This window comes from Scylla paramamosain, unplaced genomic scaffold (genome assembly GCF_035594125.1).
Source record: "Scylla paramamosain isolate STU-SP2022 unplaced genomic scaffold, ASM3559412v1 Contig58, whole genome shotgun sequence".
Classification (NCBI taxonomy): Eukaryota; Metazoa; Arthropoda; class Malacostraca; order Decapoda; family Portunidae; genus Scylla; species Scylla paramamosain.
In genome coordinates this window covers 172501-192500 of record NW_026973723.1, presented here as the reverse complement: position 1 = coordinate 192500, position 20000 = coordinate 172501, and the positions used below count along the sequence as shown (strand labels likewise).

Here is a 20000-nt window from a genome sequence, read left to right as displayed (position 1 = left end):
TTATTTCATTGATTGTCTTCTGTTTCCTTTTATGCAATACTTTCTACACTTATTGTCTCACTTTTGGCGTCATTTTGATTGGTATGCTATTTTTTTTTTATTGTCAGTAGTAGTAGTAATTGTAGTAGTAGTAGTAGTAGTAGTAGTTGTTGTTGTTGTTGTTGTTGTTGTTGTTGTTGTAGGGGATAGTGGAGAAATCAGCAGTTGATCGTTATTAGAATCCTAAGTGAAATCCTATTAAAATTCTCCTGAAGGGGATTAAATGCTCCTTAGGCGATCTCCTGAAGGGTTCTTGGGATTTCCTGAGATTTGCAGCATTAGTACGTGAGATGCTTGTAGCGGAAGAGCAGGAGGAAGAGGAGAACAAAGAACAGAAAGGAAGGAGAATGAGAGGAGAGGAGGAATGAAAAGAACGACAAGAAAAGGAGGTAGAAAAGGAGGACGAGAAGAACGAAAAGAACAAGAAAAGGAAGGAAGAAGAGGAGATGAAAAATTAAGAGAACAAGAAGAATGGGAAGAAGATAGCAGGTGTAAAGAAGGAATTAGGAGAACAAGAAAAACGGGAAGAAAATAAGACTAATAAAGCAAAAAGAGTGAGAAGAGAAAGGAAAACGCCAAAAGGAGAACAAGAAGAACGGGAAATAGGAAGAGGAGAAGAATGAAAAGAAGCAAGAAATACGACAAGAAGGAAAAGGAAAAACGAGAAAAAACGAAAAGGAGAATTCAAACAAAAATACAAGGAAGAGAAAAGAAAAACAAGGAAGATTAGAACGATTAAGAAAATAGAAAAGGAAGAAAAATAAAAACTAGAGGAGGAATAAGTGAAGGAATAGAAGAAGAGGAGGAGGAGGAAGACGCAGAAGGACAGGGAAGTGAATGAAAATGATGGTGAGAGAGGAGCGAAGGGGAAGAGTGAAGAGGAAGAGGGGAGTAAGGAACGGAAAGAGCGAAAAGGGAATAAAAGAAAATAGAAGAATTAAGGAATAATTGAGAAAATTCTTATGTCATTATGCTTATGATGATAAAGCGAATAATTTTTGGTGGAAATGATGGAAATTATCAGAAAAACAGCAAGAATAAAGATAATGACGTAGAAAATATATGTAAAGGTAATGGTGGTGGTGGTGGTGGTGGTGGTAGTGGTAGTAATAATGGTGGTGGTGGTGATGGTGGTGGTGGTGCTAGTAGTAGTAGTAGTAGTAGTAGTAGTAGTAGGAGGAGTAGCAATAGTGGTAGTGGTAGTAATTAAGAGTGATATGATAAATAATAATGATAATGATGATAATAATGATAATAATATAACAAGTACAACAACAACAACAACAACAACGACTACTACCACCACCACCACCACCACCACCACCAGCACAACAACAACAGCAACAGCAACAACAACAACAACAACAACAACAACAACAACAACAACAACAACAACCAAACCCAGAACAATGATAAGGAAACGAAAAAAAAAAGAAAAAAAGGAAAAATCCCTTCCTTTTTTCCTTCATAACTAGACGTCTCTATAAACAAAACAAACGAACAAACAATGACAACAGAAAAAATAGTAACCGAATAACAGTAAACAAGAAGCAAGGAGCGAATGTAAAAGCAAGCCTACCCACTCTAAACATTAAAAAAAAATAAATAAAAAATACCAACTTTACGTCATCTGAGAAAACATATATATTTTATCAAGGAGCTTAAACGTTTCTTGCTTAAGTCTTTATTTACGTTCGTTTTCTTTACTTTTGACTGACGCTTGGCAAGATAACAGTATTTGAGTGAGTGAGAGAGAGAGAGAGAGAGAGAGAGAGAGAGAGAGAGAGAGAGAGAGAGAGAGAGAGAGAGAGAGAGAGAGAGAACGTCAGCCATCCAGTAAATCATCCAGCAAGGTAGACAGAAAACAACCTGAAGATGTCATTTTACCAGAGAGAGAGAGAGAGAGAGAGAGAGAGAGAGAGAGAGAGAGAGAGTTTTCAGGTTAGATGAACACCGAAATGATAAAATTAATGGATGGATGGATGGATGAATAGATGGATGGATATAAAATTAATTAATATAGATAAAAAAATGGATAAATATAGAAATTAACAAATACAAATAGATAAAGTACGTGAATAGGAAGATACAAAGTTAGATAGACGGATTAACTGACAGAGAGATAAACAGATAGATAGAGAGATAGATAGATAGAGAGAGAGAGAGAGAGAGAGAGAGAGAGAGAGAGAGAGAGAGAGAGAGAGAGAGAGAGAGAGAGAGAGAGAGCTAAATTGATACTTAAACAATTACTTTGATAAATAAGAAATAAAGAATATAGTTTGGCAGAAAATATTTAAAAAGTGAGAAATATTTTATATATGAATATTGATCAGAATGTCCATAGGGAAAAAATAAACACTTTTTTTCCAGTTTCCCGTTAGAATCTTGACACTGTTCACATTTTTTTTCATTTCCCTTGTTTCTCTTTTGTTTTTTTCCCATTAATTTCACTTCTTGTTTTCCTTTTTTTCTGTTATTTTCTTATTCTGCCTTTTATTTTATTTTTTTCTGTTTTGTCTCTTTTTCCTTTTGTTATTTCCTCTTTTCTTCTCTTTTCCTTGTTTTGTTCTTTTGCTTTTTTTATTTTTTTCGGCTTCTTTCTTTTAATTTTGCTTCCTTCTTTTTTTTTTTTTTGCTTCTGATTTTTGCTTTTTAATTTTTCCTTTTTTTTTTATCTCCGCTTTGCTTCTCTTTTTCTTTCCCCTTTTGTCCTTTTGCTTTTCTTTCCATTTGTTCGGCTTCTTTCTTTTCACCCAGTCACCCAGTCACTCACTCACTCACGCACCCACTCACCCACTCGCTCACTCACTCACTCACTCACGCAGCCACTCACCCACTCGCTCACTCAAACACCCAGTCATTCACTCACTCACTCACTCACACAGGTAACAAAGAATCTGCAACCCAGTCCATGCAGGCACCAGTTAATTACGTCCGTCAGGCAGCGCGGGTCATGCGTCAGGGAGGGGCGTGAGGTGTGGGCGGCGTGAGGTGTGGGCGGCACATATTTAGTGGTGTCTCGGCCCGCGCCCTTCATTGAGCCCTTCTCTATTGACAGACCTGGCGGGGACTGGACGGAGGGAGGGACAGGTGGAGAGGAGGGAGGAGGGAAGGACCGGTGGGGGGAAGGAGGGAGGAGGGAGGTACAGTACAGATGGGTGGAATGAGCCATGGATGGGTGGAGGGAAGGAGGGAGGAGGGAGAGATAGGTGAAGGGAGGGAATGAGGGAGGAGGGAGAGAAAGATGAAGGGTAGGAGGGATGAGAGAGGGATATGTGGAGGGAAGGAAGGAGGAGGCAGAGATAGGTGGAGGGAAGAAGGGAGGAGAGGGGGAAAAATAGAGAGAAGTAGGAAGGAGGGATAGGTGAAGAGAACAAGGGAGGAGGGAGGAACATGTGGAGAAAAGGAGGGAGAAGGGAGATATAGGTGGAGGGAAGGAGGGAGGAGGAAGAGTAAGAGGACGTTATCAAAATACCACATGGATAATTAACAAAACAATGAGGAAAGTGGAGGAAAGAAGGGAGGGAGGAAAGGATAGGTGGAGGGAAGGAGGGGAGGCGGGAGGGACAGGTGGAGAGGAGGAGGGAAACATCAGAGGAAGAGAGGAAATTTTTAAATACCACGTGAAAAATTAACGAAACTATTGGGGAGGTGGAGGGAAGGAGGGAGGGAGGGAGGGATAGGTGGAGAGGAGGAAGAGGAAGGAAGCTCAGGTGGAGGGAACGGGGAGGGAGGAAAGAAGGATCAGACTTAAGGATGGAGGAAAATATGAGTGGAAGAGGAGAAAATGTGACCTAACACGTGAAAGATGAATAAAACAATGAAAGAGGGAAGGAGTGAACGAGGGGACGAGGGAGGGAGAACCAGCGGTACAAGTCATCAAAGAATAATAACGATAACAAAAACAACGGTAATATTTAATCCAGGAAGTAAAACAAGACAACACATCAACACACACGCATTGTCATCGATCTATTGCAGTGCGCTTACCTGTCCCATCACCACGAGTGCTGTGTGTTTAGCGCTCACCTGTGGTCATTAGGACAGCCACGCGCGCAGGGTCACGTGACGCACCGATTACTGAGGGCGGCCGCGGGCACAGGAGGCGAGTGATGTTGCTTGTCTTTATTCCATTTTGTGACGCGTAAAGTGACTGTGCGTGAGCGTGACGGCGTGCAGAGGTGCGTGAAGGTGTGTTGCATCATCTGTAGCAGCTTCATGTTACTAAGGTGAGTGAGAGCAGAGTGAGTGTGTAGAGAAATTGAGTGAGGTAATTAGCGTCGGTTGCGTGGCTTAAAATTTTCGTATTTTGTGACGTGTGGTGTGAGAGTGAGTGCGTGCGTGAGTGTGACGCTGTGTGGAGGTACGTTTAGGTCTGCTTCATCAACTTTATTAACGTCACATGTCTAAGGTGAGTGAGAGGAGAGTAAGAGCGTTGAAAAGTTGATGAGGGGTGAGAGTGCAAGTCACGTGGTGTTAGTTTTTCTTAATTTGTGACGTGTGGTGTCAGAGTAGATGAGGCTGACGCTGTGTAGAGGTGCCTGTAGGTCTGCTTTATCTACTGTGGGCTCGTCACGTACGTAAGATTAGCGTGAAATGAGAGAGAGAGAGAGAGAGAGAGAGAGAGAGAGAGAGAGAGAGAGAGAGAGAGAGAGAGAGAGACGATCATAGTGTAGTTTAATTCCTCATTGTGACGCATACTGTACTTCGAGTGACGGTGGCGCAGCATGGGGGGCGGTGAGAAAGTATAGCCATCTTAGCACCGAACCGTCACGTCTTTAGAGCGAGTGAGAGGCGAGGCAGAGCGGTGAGAAGCGAGTGGCAGTAGTGAGAGTTTTAAACCCTTGGGAGTGGGGGGGCGTGGGGGGGGGTCGGAGTGATGGACGGCTGGGGCGCTTGTAATGTACAGAAGCTCTTGTCAAGAGTGAGAGTGTGTGTGTGTGTGTGTGTGTGTGTGTGTTAATGGAAGAAGTGTTGAGAGCGTTTGATAATTGTGTGATGCACGGTGTGTCCAGCGGCGCCTCTTATAAGTGGTGGTGGTGATGGTGGTGACTGGTGATGAGTGGTGGTGGTGGTGGTGGTGATGTGGGGGCTGGTTGTGGTGGTGATGGTGGTGGTGTTGATGTGATGACAGATAGTAGTGGTGATGATGGTGACTGGTTGTGGTAGTGATGGTGATAGTGATCAGGTATGGTGATGAGTGATGGTGGAATGGTGATGGTGGTGATGATTGGTAGTGGTGATGATTGATAGTGGTGATGATGGTGATGTGATGATTCCTAACTGCTGCTCCAGAAGGAAAAGGAGGAGGAGGAGGAAGAGAACAAAGTTAGAGAGGAGTAAGAAGATAGGAGGAGGAAGAGGTGGTGGTGAGAAGGAGGAGCAGGATATGAATTAGGAGGAGGAGGAGGAGGGAAACGATACAAGATGAGAACTCAAAGAGAAGAGGAAGAAGAGGAGGAGGAGAAAACGAGATGGAGAATATAGCACGGAGAGGAAAGGAAAAGGAGAAGAGAATACGGTGGGGAGGAGGAGGAGGAGAAGGAGGAGGAGGAAGAGTTATTTGGGGAAAGGGGAAGGAGAAATCAGGTGTACAAGTTTAGAGGAAGATGGAGCCGTGTAGGGATATTTGGGGAGGAGGAGGAGGAAGAAGAGAAGGAGGAGGAGGAGGAGGAGGAGGAGGAAGAGGAGGAGGAGGAGGAGGGCAGATAAGTTTAGGGTGTTGGTGGTGGTGTGCGGTGTTGTGTGGTGTGACGAGACGAGGCGAGAAGGGGAAGGGGAGGAGGAGGAGGAGGAGGAGGAGGAGGAGGAGGAGGAGGAGGAGGGGGAAGAGGAGGAGGAGGAGGAGAAGACAAGGGCACTAGGCTTTGATTTTAGAGTTGAGGAATAAGGCAGTTGATTCCAAGTGGGCGGTTCGTTAGTTATGGGTCCGTGCTGCTTAGTGGGGCGTGGGTGTGGGGGAGGGGAGGAAACATAGGCGTTCTGGGACTGTGGGGGCTGCAAGAAGGGCGGTAATGGCTGGGGGGCTGAGGTGGACATGGGCGGCGCTGGGTCAATGGGGCAATAGGATGGCAGATTGATGGTTTAATGGAGGGTGGGCAGGCTGCTGGGTGTGCTGAGGGAAGGGGTGAAGGGCTGAAGAAAGAGTGATGGGGTGAAGGGGTGAAGAAAGGGTGATGGGGTGAAGAGGTGGCCTGCTAAAGGGATATTAGGCTGTATTGTTCTAGGAAGGTGAGTGAGGGCGACTGGGATGAGTGGGAAGGTGACTGGGGTGATGAGTGGAAAGGTACTGGGGTGATGACTGGGAAGGTACTGGGGTTACTTTGGGGGCGATAAGCGGGGAGGTACTGGTGAGGTGATGGCTCGGGAGGTGATGGCGAGGTGATGGCTGGAGCTGGTGGGGTGACAGTTACAAAACAGTGACAAAGAAACACTTGACATGGGAAGGAAAATACGTGGAGGTGCAGCGTAACAGAAAACGCGACTAAGAAAGGAAATAAAAGGGATACGTGAATAAAGATAACCGGAACTCATTCCTTTAACATATAAAAAAGAAAAACACGTTACTTAAAGAAAAAACAGAACTCACTCCATTAATGTAATAAAGAAGAAAAACACGTTACTTAAAGAAAAGAAAACAGAACTCACTCCATTAATGTAATAAAGAAGAAAAACATGTTACTTAAAGAAAAGAAAACAGAACTCACTCCATTAATGTAATAAAGAAGAAAAACACGTTACTTAAAGAAGATAAAACAGAACTCACTCCATTAATGTAATAAAGAAAAACACGTTACTTAAAGAACAGAAAACAGAACTCACTCCATTAATGGCCCTTCCAAAACGTCACTGGAGGCACTGCAGGTAAGATGATACTGGTGTTGCATGCTTCAGCACAGGGGCTGGCTGTTGTGGAAATTGTCAGGGAGCCCTTTCCCTGACCTTATTATCTTACATTCTTCGCATATACCTTTAGATGCATATAAAACGTAACTTTAAGGCGAGGAAGAAGTGCCCCTGCCCTTCAGGGGGTCCAGGGGATGGGCGAAGGCCCCCCCAGAGATTAGGTTAGTCACCGTACACTTTTATAAGAAACATTACCTAATCTAACATAACCACAGGGGCTAGACCCACCCTTAACCCGTACGCTTCGGGCGACGGGAATTCCCGCTCGGGTAGGGTGGCGGGAGTTCCCGTCCTCTGCTGTCCCGCCAAGATTTGTACTCCCGTGACGTAATTATTATTTCCTGTGGTTGATGGCATCCCTGCCCTACGTTTCACGCAACTTCCCAGAGCACTACAGACCACTATGGCGGACAGATAATTATGCTGATAATGATTTCCCTGTGTCTGGATGCGTGGAGGAAGGGAGCGCGCCAGCGGGCCCCAGTTCCTCTACCCCTATAATCAGGGAGCGCACTAAGCCACCGCATGTGGTAAATTTGAATAACAGTGGTATCCTAAGAGCCTTGTTCGATGAGACGCTTTCTCCTTTGGAAAGCGGTGAGTCGGTCTGAGGAGTCGGTAGATGAATTAGAACAGATTGGGGTAGAATCTGTTTCTGTGGCATCTGTTCAGAACACACTGCCTCGCATCACCACGTCACAGTCTTTTCCTGCCTTCCCAGTCACATCTGACGATGAAAGTGACGAAGGGCATGTTGATGATCCGGGGAGGGAAAATGAGTCAAGAAGCGAGACAAAGGCTGAGCGTTGTGTGGCTCCAAACCGTCGTTGCTGCTCGCCCTGCCATCAGACAACCTCCCCCACACCTTCGTCCTCCACACACTCATCACCAACACCTTCATCCTCCACACCCTCATTACCCACACATCCATCGTCTGCTTTCACCGCATCACACCCTTCACCACCTCGACGTAAGACCGCACGAGGACGTGTCCTTGGGGCTCGGCGTGGTATCAGGGGTGGCCGACGTGGTGCCCGTCGTGGAGTTCATGACGCTCGTGGTATGCAACCACAGCAGGTCCGTCATGATCTTTTTGACTTTGTGTGGGAGGACGGGGAGAACTTTGATTCTGAGCCTCTAGTTTTTGACAACAGTGAGGCAGGTGTACAAGCGGAATTTCCCTGCACTGCCACGTCGAGTGTGTTGCAGTTCTTCACTGCCTTTTTTGACCTAGCAGTGATGCAGTACCTGGTATGGGAGATAAACTGCTTCAGAGAGATCAGTGTTAGATGGTTAGCACCGTTGAAAGTCCCCAAGGAGTCAAAGATGAAAGCATGGACGGATGTGTCTGTTGAGGAACTGTACGTGTGGTTTGCTCTCACCATGCTCATGCCCCACGTCAAGAAACATGTTCTTCAGGACTACTGGATCGTTGGTGACCTCATATCCACGCCGTCATTTGGAAAATGGATGCCAAGGGACCGGTATCTCCTCATTCTTCGGTACCTTCACTTCACCAACAATTATGGACCGAAACCAATTGACAGGCTGTGGAAAGTGAGGTCGATCCTGGAGATGATTCGTGGGAAAATGCAAACGTTTTTCATTCCCTTCCAGAAAGTGGTTATCGATGAATCGCTAGTTCTGTTCCGGGGGCGTTTGTCCTTCATCCAGTACATCCCGTCAAAGCGGCATCGTTTTGGCATAAAGTTTTTTGTCATCTGCGACTGCCAAACTGGTTATGTGCTGGATTTCTTGGTTTACTCAGGGGCAGATATTGACATTCCTTCCAATGACCCCCACGGGTTTTCGGGTGCAGTTGTGAAGGCTCTAATGGAGAACTACTTCAATAAAAATCACATACTGTACACTGATAACTATTACACATCTCCAGCCCTGAGCCACTACCTCCTGGGACAGAAGACCGGATCCTGTGGCACCGTTCGTGCCAATCGCAAACACTGGCCAGCATTCCCTTCCGGGACCAGGAAGGGAGACATCATAAGAAAGAAGTCTGGGAAAATGCTGGCCCTACACTGGCACGACAAAAGAAAGGTCAACATGATCACGACCATTCACCAGGGTGCCATGGTAGATTCCTGCAAGAAAGAACGCGGTACAGGTAATGTTGTGTACAAGCCTGATGCCGTGGTGGATTACAATATCAACATGAGGCTTGTTGATAAGTCGGACATGATGGTGGGCGAGATTGACTGCCTAAGGAAGTGCTGCAAATGGTACAAAAAAGCGTTCCTCCACCTCCTTGATATTACTGTCCTGAATGCCTATATACTTTACCAGCATCTGACCAAGAAAACGACATCACTGCGGGAGTTTGAGAAAGAGCTGGTGAAGCAGATCCTGGAGCATTACGGTACTGTTCAGGCCTCATGTTCACGGAGACATATCCCTGACCGTCAGGTCGATAGGCTGAAGGCCTGGGAGTGGATGTCGCGTCACAAATTGGCGCTCCTCCCACACCTGCCATCAGGGCGTAAGGGGTCCAGGCGCTGTCATGTTTGTGCTAACACAACACGAAAGGCACCAGCACGTAAGGAGACCCAGTACTGGTGTCTTGAGTGTAAAGTACCATTGTGTCCTGGATGTTATTCGGACTACCATTCCCTGGAAAATTTCTAAGAATGAGGAATGAACTTGTACATAGTGTCTAATAATATTTTGTGTATAAAAGGGCAGAAACAGCAGTAAGCTTTAGAGGGTGTTATTTGTGTGCAGTACATAAGTATATTTCTGTTTATGAAAGCATTTCTTATACATATGAAAGCAGAAAAGTCATTCAGTTTTGTTAGGAGTTATTTTTATGTAAGCTACAAACCTGCGTAATATGTAGCCTAACGAGTGTATATACTTCATAATTGTATTGGGTTTATGGAAGTTTTTTTTGGGTGCATATAATAGCAGAAAAACACTTTCAGTTTCGAAAGGAGTTAATTTTATGGGCGTCAAACATGCGTAATGTGTAACCTAATATGAATAAACATGTAGTGCCTAATAATATTTTGTGTCTTGTATACAAAGACATAAATGGCACCCAGTTTTATAGGGTGTTATTTGCATGCAGTATATAATTATATTTCTGTTTATGAAATAATTTCTTGTACATATAAAGGCAGAAAACTCATTCAGTTTTGTAAGGAGTTATTTGTATGTATGCTACACATACGTAATATAATCCTAATATGTTTATATATTCCATAATTTTACTGTGTTTATGATTTTTTTGTGCATATAATGTCAAAACACACATTCAGTTTCGTAAGGAGTTATTTATATGAGTGTCAAACCTGCGTAATATGTAGCCTAATGAGTTTATATATTCGATAATTGTACTGTGTTTATGAAAGTTTTTTTTTCATATGATGACCAAAAAAAAAACATTAAGTTTCGCAAGGAGTTATGTATATGAGCATCAAACCTGCGTAATATGTAGCCTAATGTGATTAATCGCGCTGGTATGAGAGAATGCATGCTGTGTACGTGGTGGCGCGGGGAGAGGGAGACCCAGGCCAAGGTCAACAGCACCCACACGAACAAGTGCGCTCGGCTTGGCCAAAAGTAGCACCTCTTCCCAACATCATATCTCTGCCGGGCTGCAACCTAGACAAATTCAATTTATTTCATCGTGAAGAGGAAGGATTGGCGGTGAGATAACACTAAAAACTACTATGTTTTCGTTTGAAATTACCCCACAGGGTACTGATGAAGAACACCTATTTTTCTGAAATTTATCAATACTGCTCGCGCGCTCAGAGGACGACAATAGTCCTCTAGCCCGAGGTCTATGGGTTAAGGACACTAATATAAATTAGCATAACCTGTGGAACACCCGTGAAGGATGGGGGCACATTCACATATATGTTTCAGGTTTATCAAGAGGTACTCGTATATGTGAAAGAATGGAGGAGGATAGACGTGTAATAAGGACAAGAGAGGACTCCAAACAATTACCACTACTTTTTGTTGAAACAAATTGCACAATATCCTATAAATATCTTTGTAGGTGAATAAACTGATTTTCAGTGTGGTGAATAATATTTAGGTGTGGCTGACTTTCAAGGATAAAAGGCATAAAAGTCAACCTGCTGCATGCCATAGTTTATAAAGTTGTAATCCAGTGTTAGGAACGTGCCAAGATTAGTTCCTAGTGCCAAAATATGTGAGTGCATAATTGATAAGGAGGGATGAGGGATGATGCTAACCTTACCAAACCTGTCGTCAAGCACCCCCGGGGCTGTTCCTTCCTCACCCACCGCATTATTATTCATGTGTACAAATATTTCTAGACTTGTAGGTTTATTTCTGACATGTTTCTAACACTGTCTTGAGGATAACTTAATTTACTAGACTGCTGGCAAAAAAAATTTGACAGCAGATGTAATGTGTGCGTGGATACGGCTGCACTCATGGAAACAACACTGCATTACATCTACAAGGATCACATTACATTTCTGCTGCTGTTTTTTTTTTTTTTTTTTTTTTTTCTTACAGCAGAAGGATGTATCTTATTCAAAATAAATAAATAAACAAAATGAAAACTAATGGCTTATAATCTGCTTTCAGGACCTATGCAAGCAAGTGTCAGCAGGGTCTTCAAGTGTGTGTGTGCACCGTGTTGAGTGATAAGTCGGTGCAGGAAATCAAGATGCCTCCAACACACCTTGATCAAAGGAGAACTGCACACCAGTTCTTCAGGATTAAAAATTTCTTAAGGGTTATTGGGGCCATTGATGGTAAGATTAACAATAATGTATTTTGTTTTAATTTAGTGCTATTGTTATAGTCTATCACTTCATCGGTGTTTACTTTGAGTGAAAGGTATCTCACAGCCTCAAGTTCCTGTTAAGCATTAAAAAGTTTTCATATTTTATGTATACTGTGTCCATATCCAATGCAGGTGGTATATATATATATATATATATATATATATATATATATATATATATATATATATATATATATATATATATATATATATATATATATATAATATATATATATATATTAATGATGGATATATGTAGCTACTGTGTAACATGATCATCATGTAATAGTTTCTTTTGTGTGCACAGGCAGCCACATTGCCATGAAGGGCCAAAGTGTGGATGAGGCCCTCTACTTGAACTGGAAAAGGTATCACTCCCTCTGAACATCCAACTTGTTTGTGATGCAAGTGGAGTGATCCTCAGCTACTGCTCCAGATTGCCAGGTATATAGCATTATTGCATCACATGTTTACCCAACCATGTATTTTATTGATTTTCATGTGACTGCACATGGTTACTGGTGTTGCATAGGAAAACATAGTGTGATAAGCCTTGACATTAGTTATAAATGAACACTTGATATACTCCTTTGTAAGTAATGAATCCTCTTGTAGTATGAAATCTCACTTTTCACAGGTGCCTGCACTCTTGTGGAGGTGGCTTGCAGTACAGAACCATCAAGTGTGTCAAAATAATTAATGCTTGCCTGCTCCTACACAACTGCTGCATCAAGTTCCTGATGACGTATGTACTTGTCACTATTTTTCTTTTTCTTTTTCTTTTTTTTTTATGTAGGAAGGACACTGGCCAAGGGCAACAAAAATCTAATAAAAAAAAAAAATGCCCACTGAAATGCCAGTCCCATAAAAGGGTCAAAGCAGTGGTCAAAAATTGATGAATAAGTGTCTTGAAACCTCCCTCTTGAAGGAATTCAAGTCATAGGAAGGTGGAAATACAGAAGCAGGCAGGGAGTTCCAGAGTTTACCAGAGAAAGGGATGAATGATTGAGAATACTGGTTAACTCTTGCGTTAGAGAGGTGGACAGAATAAGGGTGAGAGAAAGAAGAATGTCTTGTGCAGCGAGTCCATGGAAGGAGGAGAGGCATTCAGTTAGCAAGATCAGACAGAAGAGCAGATAGCATGAAAATAGCGGTAGAAGACAGCTAGATATGCAACATTGTGGCAGTGAGAGAGAGGCTGAAGACAGTCAGTTAGAGGAGAGGAGTTGATGAGATGAAAAGCTTTTGATTCCACCCTGTCTAGAAGAGCAGTATGAGTGGAACCTCCCCAGACATGTGAAGCATACTCCATACATGGACGTATAAGGCCCTTGTACAGAGTTAGCAGCTGGGGGGTGAGAAAAACTGGCGGAGACGTCTCAGAACTTCATAGAAGCTGTTTTAGCTAGAGATGAGATGTGAAGTTTCCAGTTCAGATTATAAGTAAAGGACAGACCGAGGATGTTCAGTGTAGAAGAGGGGGACAGTTGAGTGTCATTGAAGAAGAGGGGATAGTTGTCTGGAAGGTTGTGTTGAGTTGATAGATGGAGGAATTGAGTTTTTGAGGCATTGAACAATACCAAGTTTGCTCTGCCCCAATCAGAAATTTTAGAAAGATCAGAAGACAAGCGTTCTGTGGCTTCCCTGCATGATATGTTTACCTCCTGAAGGGTTGGACGTCTATGAAAAGACGTGGAAAAGTGCAGGGTGGTATCATCAGCGTAGGATTGGATAGGACAAGAAGTTTGGTTTAGAAGATCATTAATGAATAATAAGAGAGTGGGTGACAGGACAGAACCCTGAGGAACACCACTGTTAATAGATTTAGGAGAAGAACAGTGACCGTCTACCACAGCAGCAATAGAACAGTCAGAAAGGAAACTTGAGATGAAGTTACAGAGAGAAGGATAGAAACCGTAGGAGGGTAGTTTGGAAATCGAAGCTTTGTGCCAGACTCTATCAAAAGCTTTTGATATGTCCAAGGCAACAGCAAAAGTTTCACCAAAATCTCTAAAAGAGGATGACCAAGACTCAGTAAGGAAAGCCAGAAGATCACCAGTAGAGTAGCCTTGACGGAACCCATACTGGCGATCAGATAGAAGATTGTGAAGTGATAGATGTTTAAGAATCTTCCTGTTGAGGATTGATTAAAAAGTTTAGATAGGCAGGAAATTAAAGCAATAGGGCGGTAGTTTGAGGGATTAGAACGGTCACCCTTTTTAGGAACAGATTGAATGTAGGCAAACTTCCAGCAAGAAGGAAAGGTAGATGTTGACAGACAGAGCTGAAAGAGTTTGACTAGGCAAGGTGCAAGCACGGAGGCACAGTTTCTGAGAACAATAGGAGGGACCCCATCAGGTCCATAAGCCTTCCGAGGGTTTAGGCCAGCGAGGGCATGGAAAACAGGTAGTAGTTGACAGGATATATCCGTATCATGGACATTAGATTTAACCGAGTACAGTCATGAATGTTCTTACATTTGTTAGGGTAATGAAATTTGTCAGAAGTGTACCATCATTTAACAAAAATAAACATTTGTTTTTTTTTCCTACAAAGATGTCTGAAAGTCATTATGGTTTGGGCTAGTTTTAGATCATCAAAATGCTAAATGTCAAACTACATGACTATTCCTCTCATACAATATAAACTTTAAACAAATGGAACAGTTAGGTTCCAGTCCTTAGACCTCTCAGACCCTCACAAAAGTCTGCTTACAGCTACCACCTCTTGAGGATGAAGCAGTGCCCCATGCCGATACCAACCCTGCCGTGCTGTAGAGGGATCATTGTGCTCCAGGCAGAATTGTGTAGCAAGAAATCATACAAAACTTCTTCCAGCAATGCAGTAAGGAAGTGAGGTCAGTAATCATGTAATGAGTGAAATAATGGTTTTCCATGTATCACAGCATACTAAATGAAAGAGATCAGTGCACCATTTAAATTCAGCAAACACTTAAGTGGCTTGCTAGTATAAGGTATGAATAACACAAATAGATAAAAAAAATGCTGTAGATTTATTTAAAAATAAAATAATATTACCAGTTACCAAAGTCTTTGCAAGAATAAGAAAAATATAACATATATGAGTATAGTTCACATCCTGAAAAAAAAAAAAAAAGTAAATAAACATATTTGTAGAAATGGCCACCAGCAGGTCACCACAAAACACTAATCTTATTTTTGTACTTTAAGTAACACAGAAGCATTGTAGGTATCACAGTGAAGTTTGGTATTATATTGCACTAACATTAACATGCTGCTCGAGGTTAATGATAGAATTGCTATAACTAATTCTACAGAAAAGAAATATAACTTAATATAACTTAATTTCATAACTTAGTGTTATAACTTAATAACTTAATAAAGGTAAACTTAATAAAGGTAAACATTAAAATGCTATAAATTATTGGTGGGTGGTGTTGGCATTAATGAAGTGCTCAGTAAGTGTTACCAGCTGCTGCAGTGAATGCACAATGTTCCTCTGCACTTCAACAGATTGTCAAAGTGCCTGGGACATGTTTTGTACAGCCAGCTGCACCATCACCAGCTCGTCCAAGCTCAGACTAATCTGCTGTTGGGTTTCCTGTGCTTGAGAGAGAACTTCTGAGTGAGTCTGAGTGGCCACCTGCAGTACAGTTCAGAAGCAAACATGACTTTACACCACAAGTTACAAATTAAGTGGTATTTTAAGTTACATGTCATGCTGTGTCCTTTTACCTCATTTGCTCCTTGGACCTTTCTGCTATACAGTACCCAGGCTGGTGGTGTGATGCACTTATGGAATCAACACTTTATATTCCTCAGAGATGTATTCCTCAAAAAAAAAAAATTAATTAATTAAAAAAAAAAGGTCAAAATAGCAAGAACAACAGACTTAGTGGCAGGAGTTGTATATGTATAATCAGTGTTCATTGTACTGGAGGACACAACTGAATACATGTTAACATGTTATTCACCATTGCATGTAGTCATCTATAACGTGGATAATTTGAACAAAGATGTTCTTATTCAGTGCAGATGATACAGCATTGTCAAATCCAGAGACCCCTGTGGACCCAGCAACACCAGCAGAAGAGGGTTGGATGGCTCCAACACTACTGCTGGTTGTGGTCTACTACTACGGCTGTGGTCCTTCTAGAGGCCCTGACACTTCTGAAAAAAAAAAAAAAAAAAAAAAACTGCTGTCATTACTGCAGGTAGAGAATAAGCTGGTATTCTTTGAGTGATGTTTTTATTGACTAATTTTTCTTTTAATTAGCAGTCAACCTAGTCATGTCTGTGTCTATCACACAGTTTTGCTGAGTTGATGAGCAAATGTGCAGATATCTACATTCATGAAGATGAGTGTTGGACATGACGCTGCCAACCCCATGGAAGATGATGCTGTAACACAATTATTGTTACATTACAGTATTGCACTGAAAAACAGCATTAATTTACAAAATGTAATTTGACCTTTGTTAGTTTACTTATGCAGTGTGGCGCCATCACTTTCAGGGTATGGCAGTCCTGCAAATGCTGTGAGGCAACATCCACAGCATGACCAACTCCACAGCAGTGTGTGTTGTCTCATCTGGAGGCCCCCACCTGCATGGATATGAATGTTGCAATTATCACCCACTTAGAAGTTCACATGTAAAGCCAAATCAACTTGGTGTATCATGAATGCATTAGAGCACAATAATGTTATCTAGCACTGCAGTGGTCACTGTCTCAGACCTGACTGCCAGAGGTACTGTACATACTCCTATTTATAATCCATTGCTTAGTTGGTTCTTGATTATGTTTATTGACTATATGAGTAAATTTTGTAACAGCACCAATAATTAAATACATATACACAAGAACAAACTTCTTTTTATACAACTGCAGGGGTTTTAAGCACTGCTAACAATCACCTAACCTAACTAATCTAAACATAACTTAACCCTCCTTCCTCAACAAAGTAAAATCAATATTCAAGAAATAAAATTTAATACAGCAGTTTGTGTCCCAAAGGCTGACCAGAAAGAAACATTTTTTTTCTCTCAATATGTAACAAAGTCATACAGAGGAATTTGTTCATATTACTCAAAACAATGTTCAGCAATGCCCAAAACATCAGTTAATTAAATTCCATGAGCAATTAGGTCAAGACAAAATATGAATCAAATATGGTAGTGTGGGTAAATTTTTACTCTTTCATCTGTTTATCTTTTCCACATGAAACTATTTGCTTTTTGTTATTTTTGGCCTACACTGAATTAGTATGTTAATCAAACCTGATGTAACCTTACCAAAGTAATCTAACAAAACCAAAATAATATAACCTAACCTAACCTAACCTCAAATATCTAAAATAACCTTGCTTCTCTAAAAAAAAAAAAATATGTACATGTAGCTGTTTAACAATTGCTGTCATTATCATAATTAATTTGCAGTTGGTATGTGTGGGGTTCAAATTAGTCTGGAATGACAAAATGTATCTGATGAGAAGGAGAAGAAAAGCCATGTTGAGACTGGTGAAAGAATAAAAGAATACCCTACTGTGTGTCTGCTGGAACCATAAGCCATGATTTCACTTACTTGCAGCAGGACGTCACACCATTTTTTGTAAATCTCACAGTAATAACAATCATATAGCTCTCTGTCCCTCTTCTGTGTCAACCGCACCATGCTCGGTCTGCAACTATGCTAACCAAAATGTGATAAGAATAACCGATTAACTCGCCAGTGCCTGCAGTGTGACGCTGTTCAGCAGCACCTTGCTCTTGACATGTGTCGGAGCTTCTTCAATTTCCTCTGGACCTCAGGATAGGCAATTGCCGTGAGGGAAAGATGGCTGAGTCTGGGCAGGTTGAGAGATGTGATGCTCATCAGGGTGGAGAGTGGAGAGTGGGTAGCGAAGTGCAGTGTGGTAGGAGTAGACACGCTGCCAAAGGAGCAGGAAGTGGTCCTTGGTCTCAGAGGAGCAGCCCTATACCAAGGGCAGAAGGGGTTGCTTTATCAAAGTTTGTAAACAATGTCGCGTGACTCCCTTTTGTGGTGTCAGTTTTGCTGTCCACCGCACCCCGATTCTACACCACCTCCACCAAGGTCAAGGCCTCGGTGTCAGTGAATCATTGTCTCCTTGTTTTCTTAGGGGGTTCAGTAGCCATGATGAAAGCATCGTGAGGACAGTTGAGTGCGGTGAGTGGTGACATTGGGTGTGTGACGCTGTATCAAAGTTTGTAAACAATGCCGTATGATTTCCTCTGCAATAACACAAAGCATCCTGGGATTGGCTGCCTTGCATGTGACGTCGAGTCAGTGACGTATCACTCGGGCAGCCAATGAGAACGCTGAGGGGGTTAGCAACCTCCACCCGCCAACCGCAGAAATTCTTTGTGGATACCGTTTCTTGGAGATTGTAATGCGGTTGCTGTGAGAGCGGAGTTATACCATTTGCCCGATCACAGGATGTTAGGCAGAAACCTGTTTCATGGATCTGGCCCATGGAGGGGGAGAGGGACGACCTGGAAATCTGTTCTTGTTTTCTTTATCCTCTCTCTCTCTCTCTCTCTCTCTCTCTCTCTCTCTCTCTCTCTCTCTCTCTCTCCTCATTTATTGCTTACATTCTTATTCCTGTCATTATTCTGCCTTATTTTCCTTTAATTCCAGTTATTATCCATGCTTCCCTTCGCACGTAATTCGCAATATTTCTTTCTTTTATTCGCCTTGTCCTCCTTATTGTCCTCTATCCTCTTTTAAGTATTATTCCACGTCTATTTTCTCCTTTTTTCCTCCTCCCCATGTTACCTTTAAGCGGTGCGGTGTGTGCACACACGGGGCGTGGTGTGTGCAGGGATTTGACTGTAATGCTGAAACATTTCTCCATCTTTCTTCACAGATTTCAGTTTCGTGGCTTTACATTGTAGCGTCATAATTAAGCTCTTTTTTCTGGGAGCGATGAGCGACTCTGAGAAACACGGCGAGGGAACAGCTGGTGTGGTGATCCTGGGGAGACTGAAGGGAAGGGGAGGCTTGAGGGGAGTTACAAAACAAGATTTGACGGAGCTGACGCCGGGACGGCTTTCAGACAGGCGTGTGGAGGTGGGGGAGGGACATTCTGAAGGCGTGTGATGGGCTGGCTGTGTGTGGTGCCGGGAGCTTTGGCACATATGTCATTCATTGCTGGCAGTTATTGGTACAAGCACGGTCACAAGGCGAGGGACGGGCCACGCTTGTCTCCAGTGTCTGCCATTTGCACTCCGTCGCAATTCCTGTGTCCTGCTGATCGTCTCCTCATAACAGTGGCAAGGGACAGTGTTATCAAACCAAAGTGATGACGGCTGAGGGAACATGAGACACATACGAGTAACATGCCACACAGTAACGGGGTGCTTGTGAGTCTACTTGGGTCATGAGCTACTAGGGCTGTAGGGGGTGACTTATTACTGGTACTCCTGTAGAATATTTGGCACAAGGATCACTGGTACTGAATGGTCATCTGGTACCGGAGTCACTGGTAAATTTACAGGGGTCATGTGGCCAAGATGTGTCAGCCTTAGTCACTAGGGACGCGGGATCAAGTGGGCGCCGCGTCAGTTGTGCCTTGAGATGAATGCCAGTCACACCTTGTTTCATTCGCTTCATTAATACTGGATGGAGGAACTACACGTGTCAGCGGAATACGATGCAAACTACACTTCAGATTTACAGACTTAATCAGATATTTTCTTGACGCGGCATGTGAGTGAAGCCTGGACGGAATAAAAGGGATGAAAGCCTCTTGATGTGAAGGGAACGAAGAGAAGGGAAGGCTGTATGGAGGAGGGAAAGGAAGGAATGAAGAAAAGAAGCTTCGAGAGGGGAATAAATTTGCTTGAAGGGAATAGAAAGGGAAGTGAAGGGATGGGAGGGGAATATAGGAAGGAGGGGTGTTATATAATGTATGAAGGAAGGAAGGAAGGAAGGAAGGGGAATAAGAGAACGGGAGGGAAAGGGATGGATAGACAAGAGCTGCTGGAAGGGGATAGAAATATATTATGTATGAGGAAAGAGAAAGGGAGGGAGGAAGGAAACAGATTGTGTAGATACAAAGAAAAATATCATCTGCTTGCCTTGGAAAAAGCCACCAATTGAGGAACCTTTGCCAGAGAGAGCAGTGACATGAACACACACACACACACACACACACACACACACACACACACACACACACACACACACAACGAATACATGCAACATAATAAACTCAATCTAGAAAACTTACAATAAAAAACATGAATTTACTTTTAACCAACCGGAGAAAG

General features: G+C 42.7%; 1 protein-coding gene and 1 long non-coding RNA gene across 10 annotated transcripts in view; one reads left to right on the top strand and one right to left on the bottom strand.

Annotated features, from left to right (window-relative positions):
* LOC135098371 (uncharacterized) overlaps positions 1-20000 on the top strand; it is a 76845-nt gene that overhangs the window by 38181 nt on the left and 18664 nt on the right. Inside the window, exons 4-9 of one of the 9 annotated variants that reach the window (XR_010266908.1) lie at positions 11527-11696; positions 12036-12172; positions 12366-12473; positions 14446-14585; positions 15223-15334; positions 15745-16190. Coding sequence is in view for 1 of the 9 variants with exons in the window: in XM_064000712.1 (XP_063856782.1) it covers positions 4258-4268 (11 nt within the window). In the remaining 8 variants the exon portion in view is untranslated. Of the gene's footprint in view, positions 1-3736; positions 4269-6758; positions 6904-10420; positions 10609-11526; positions 11697-12035; positions 12173-12365; positions 12474-14445; positions 14586-15222; positions 16191-20000 lie in introns of those variants that run through there. The other 8 variants (XR_010266907.1, XR_010266910.1, XR_010266909.1 and 5 more) reach the window with 8 other exon arrangements.
* On the bottom strand, positions 14724-16322 carry LOC135098375 (uncharacterized). Its single transcript, XR_010266921.1, has 2 exons — positions 16183-16322; positions 14724-15879 (listed from the first exon to the last, which is right to left on the bottom strand). It is a non-coding gene; the product is annotated as an uncharacterized LOC135098375 (long non-coding RNA).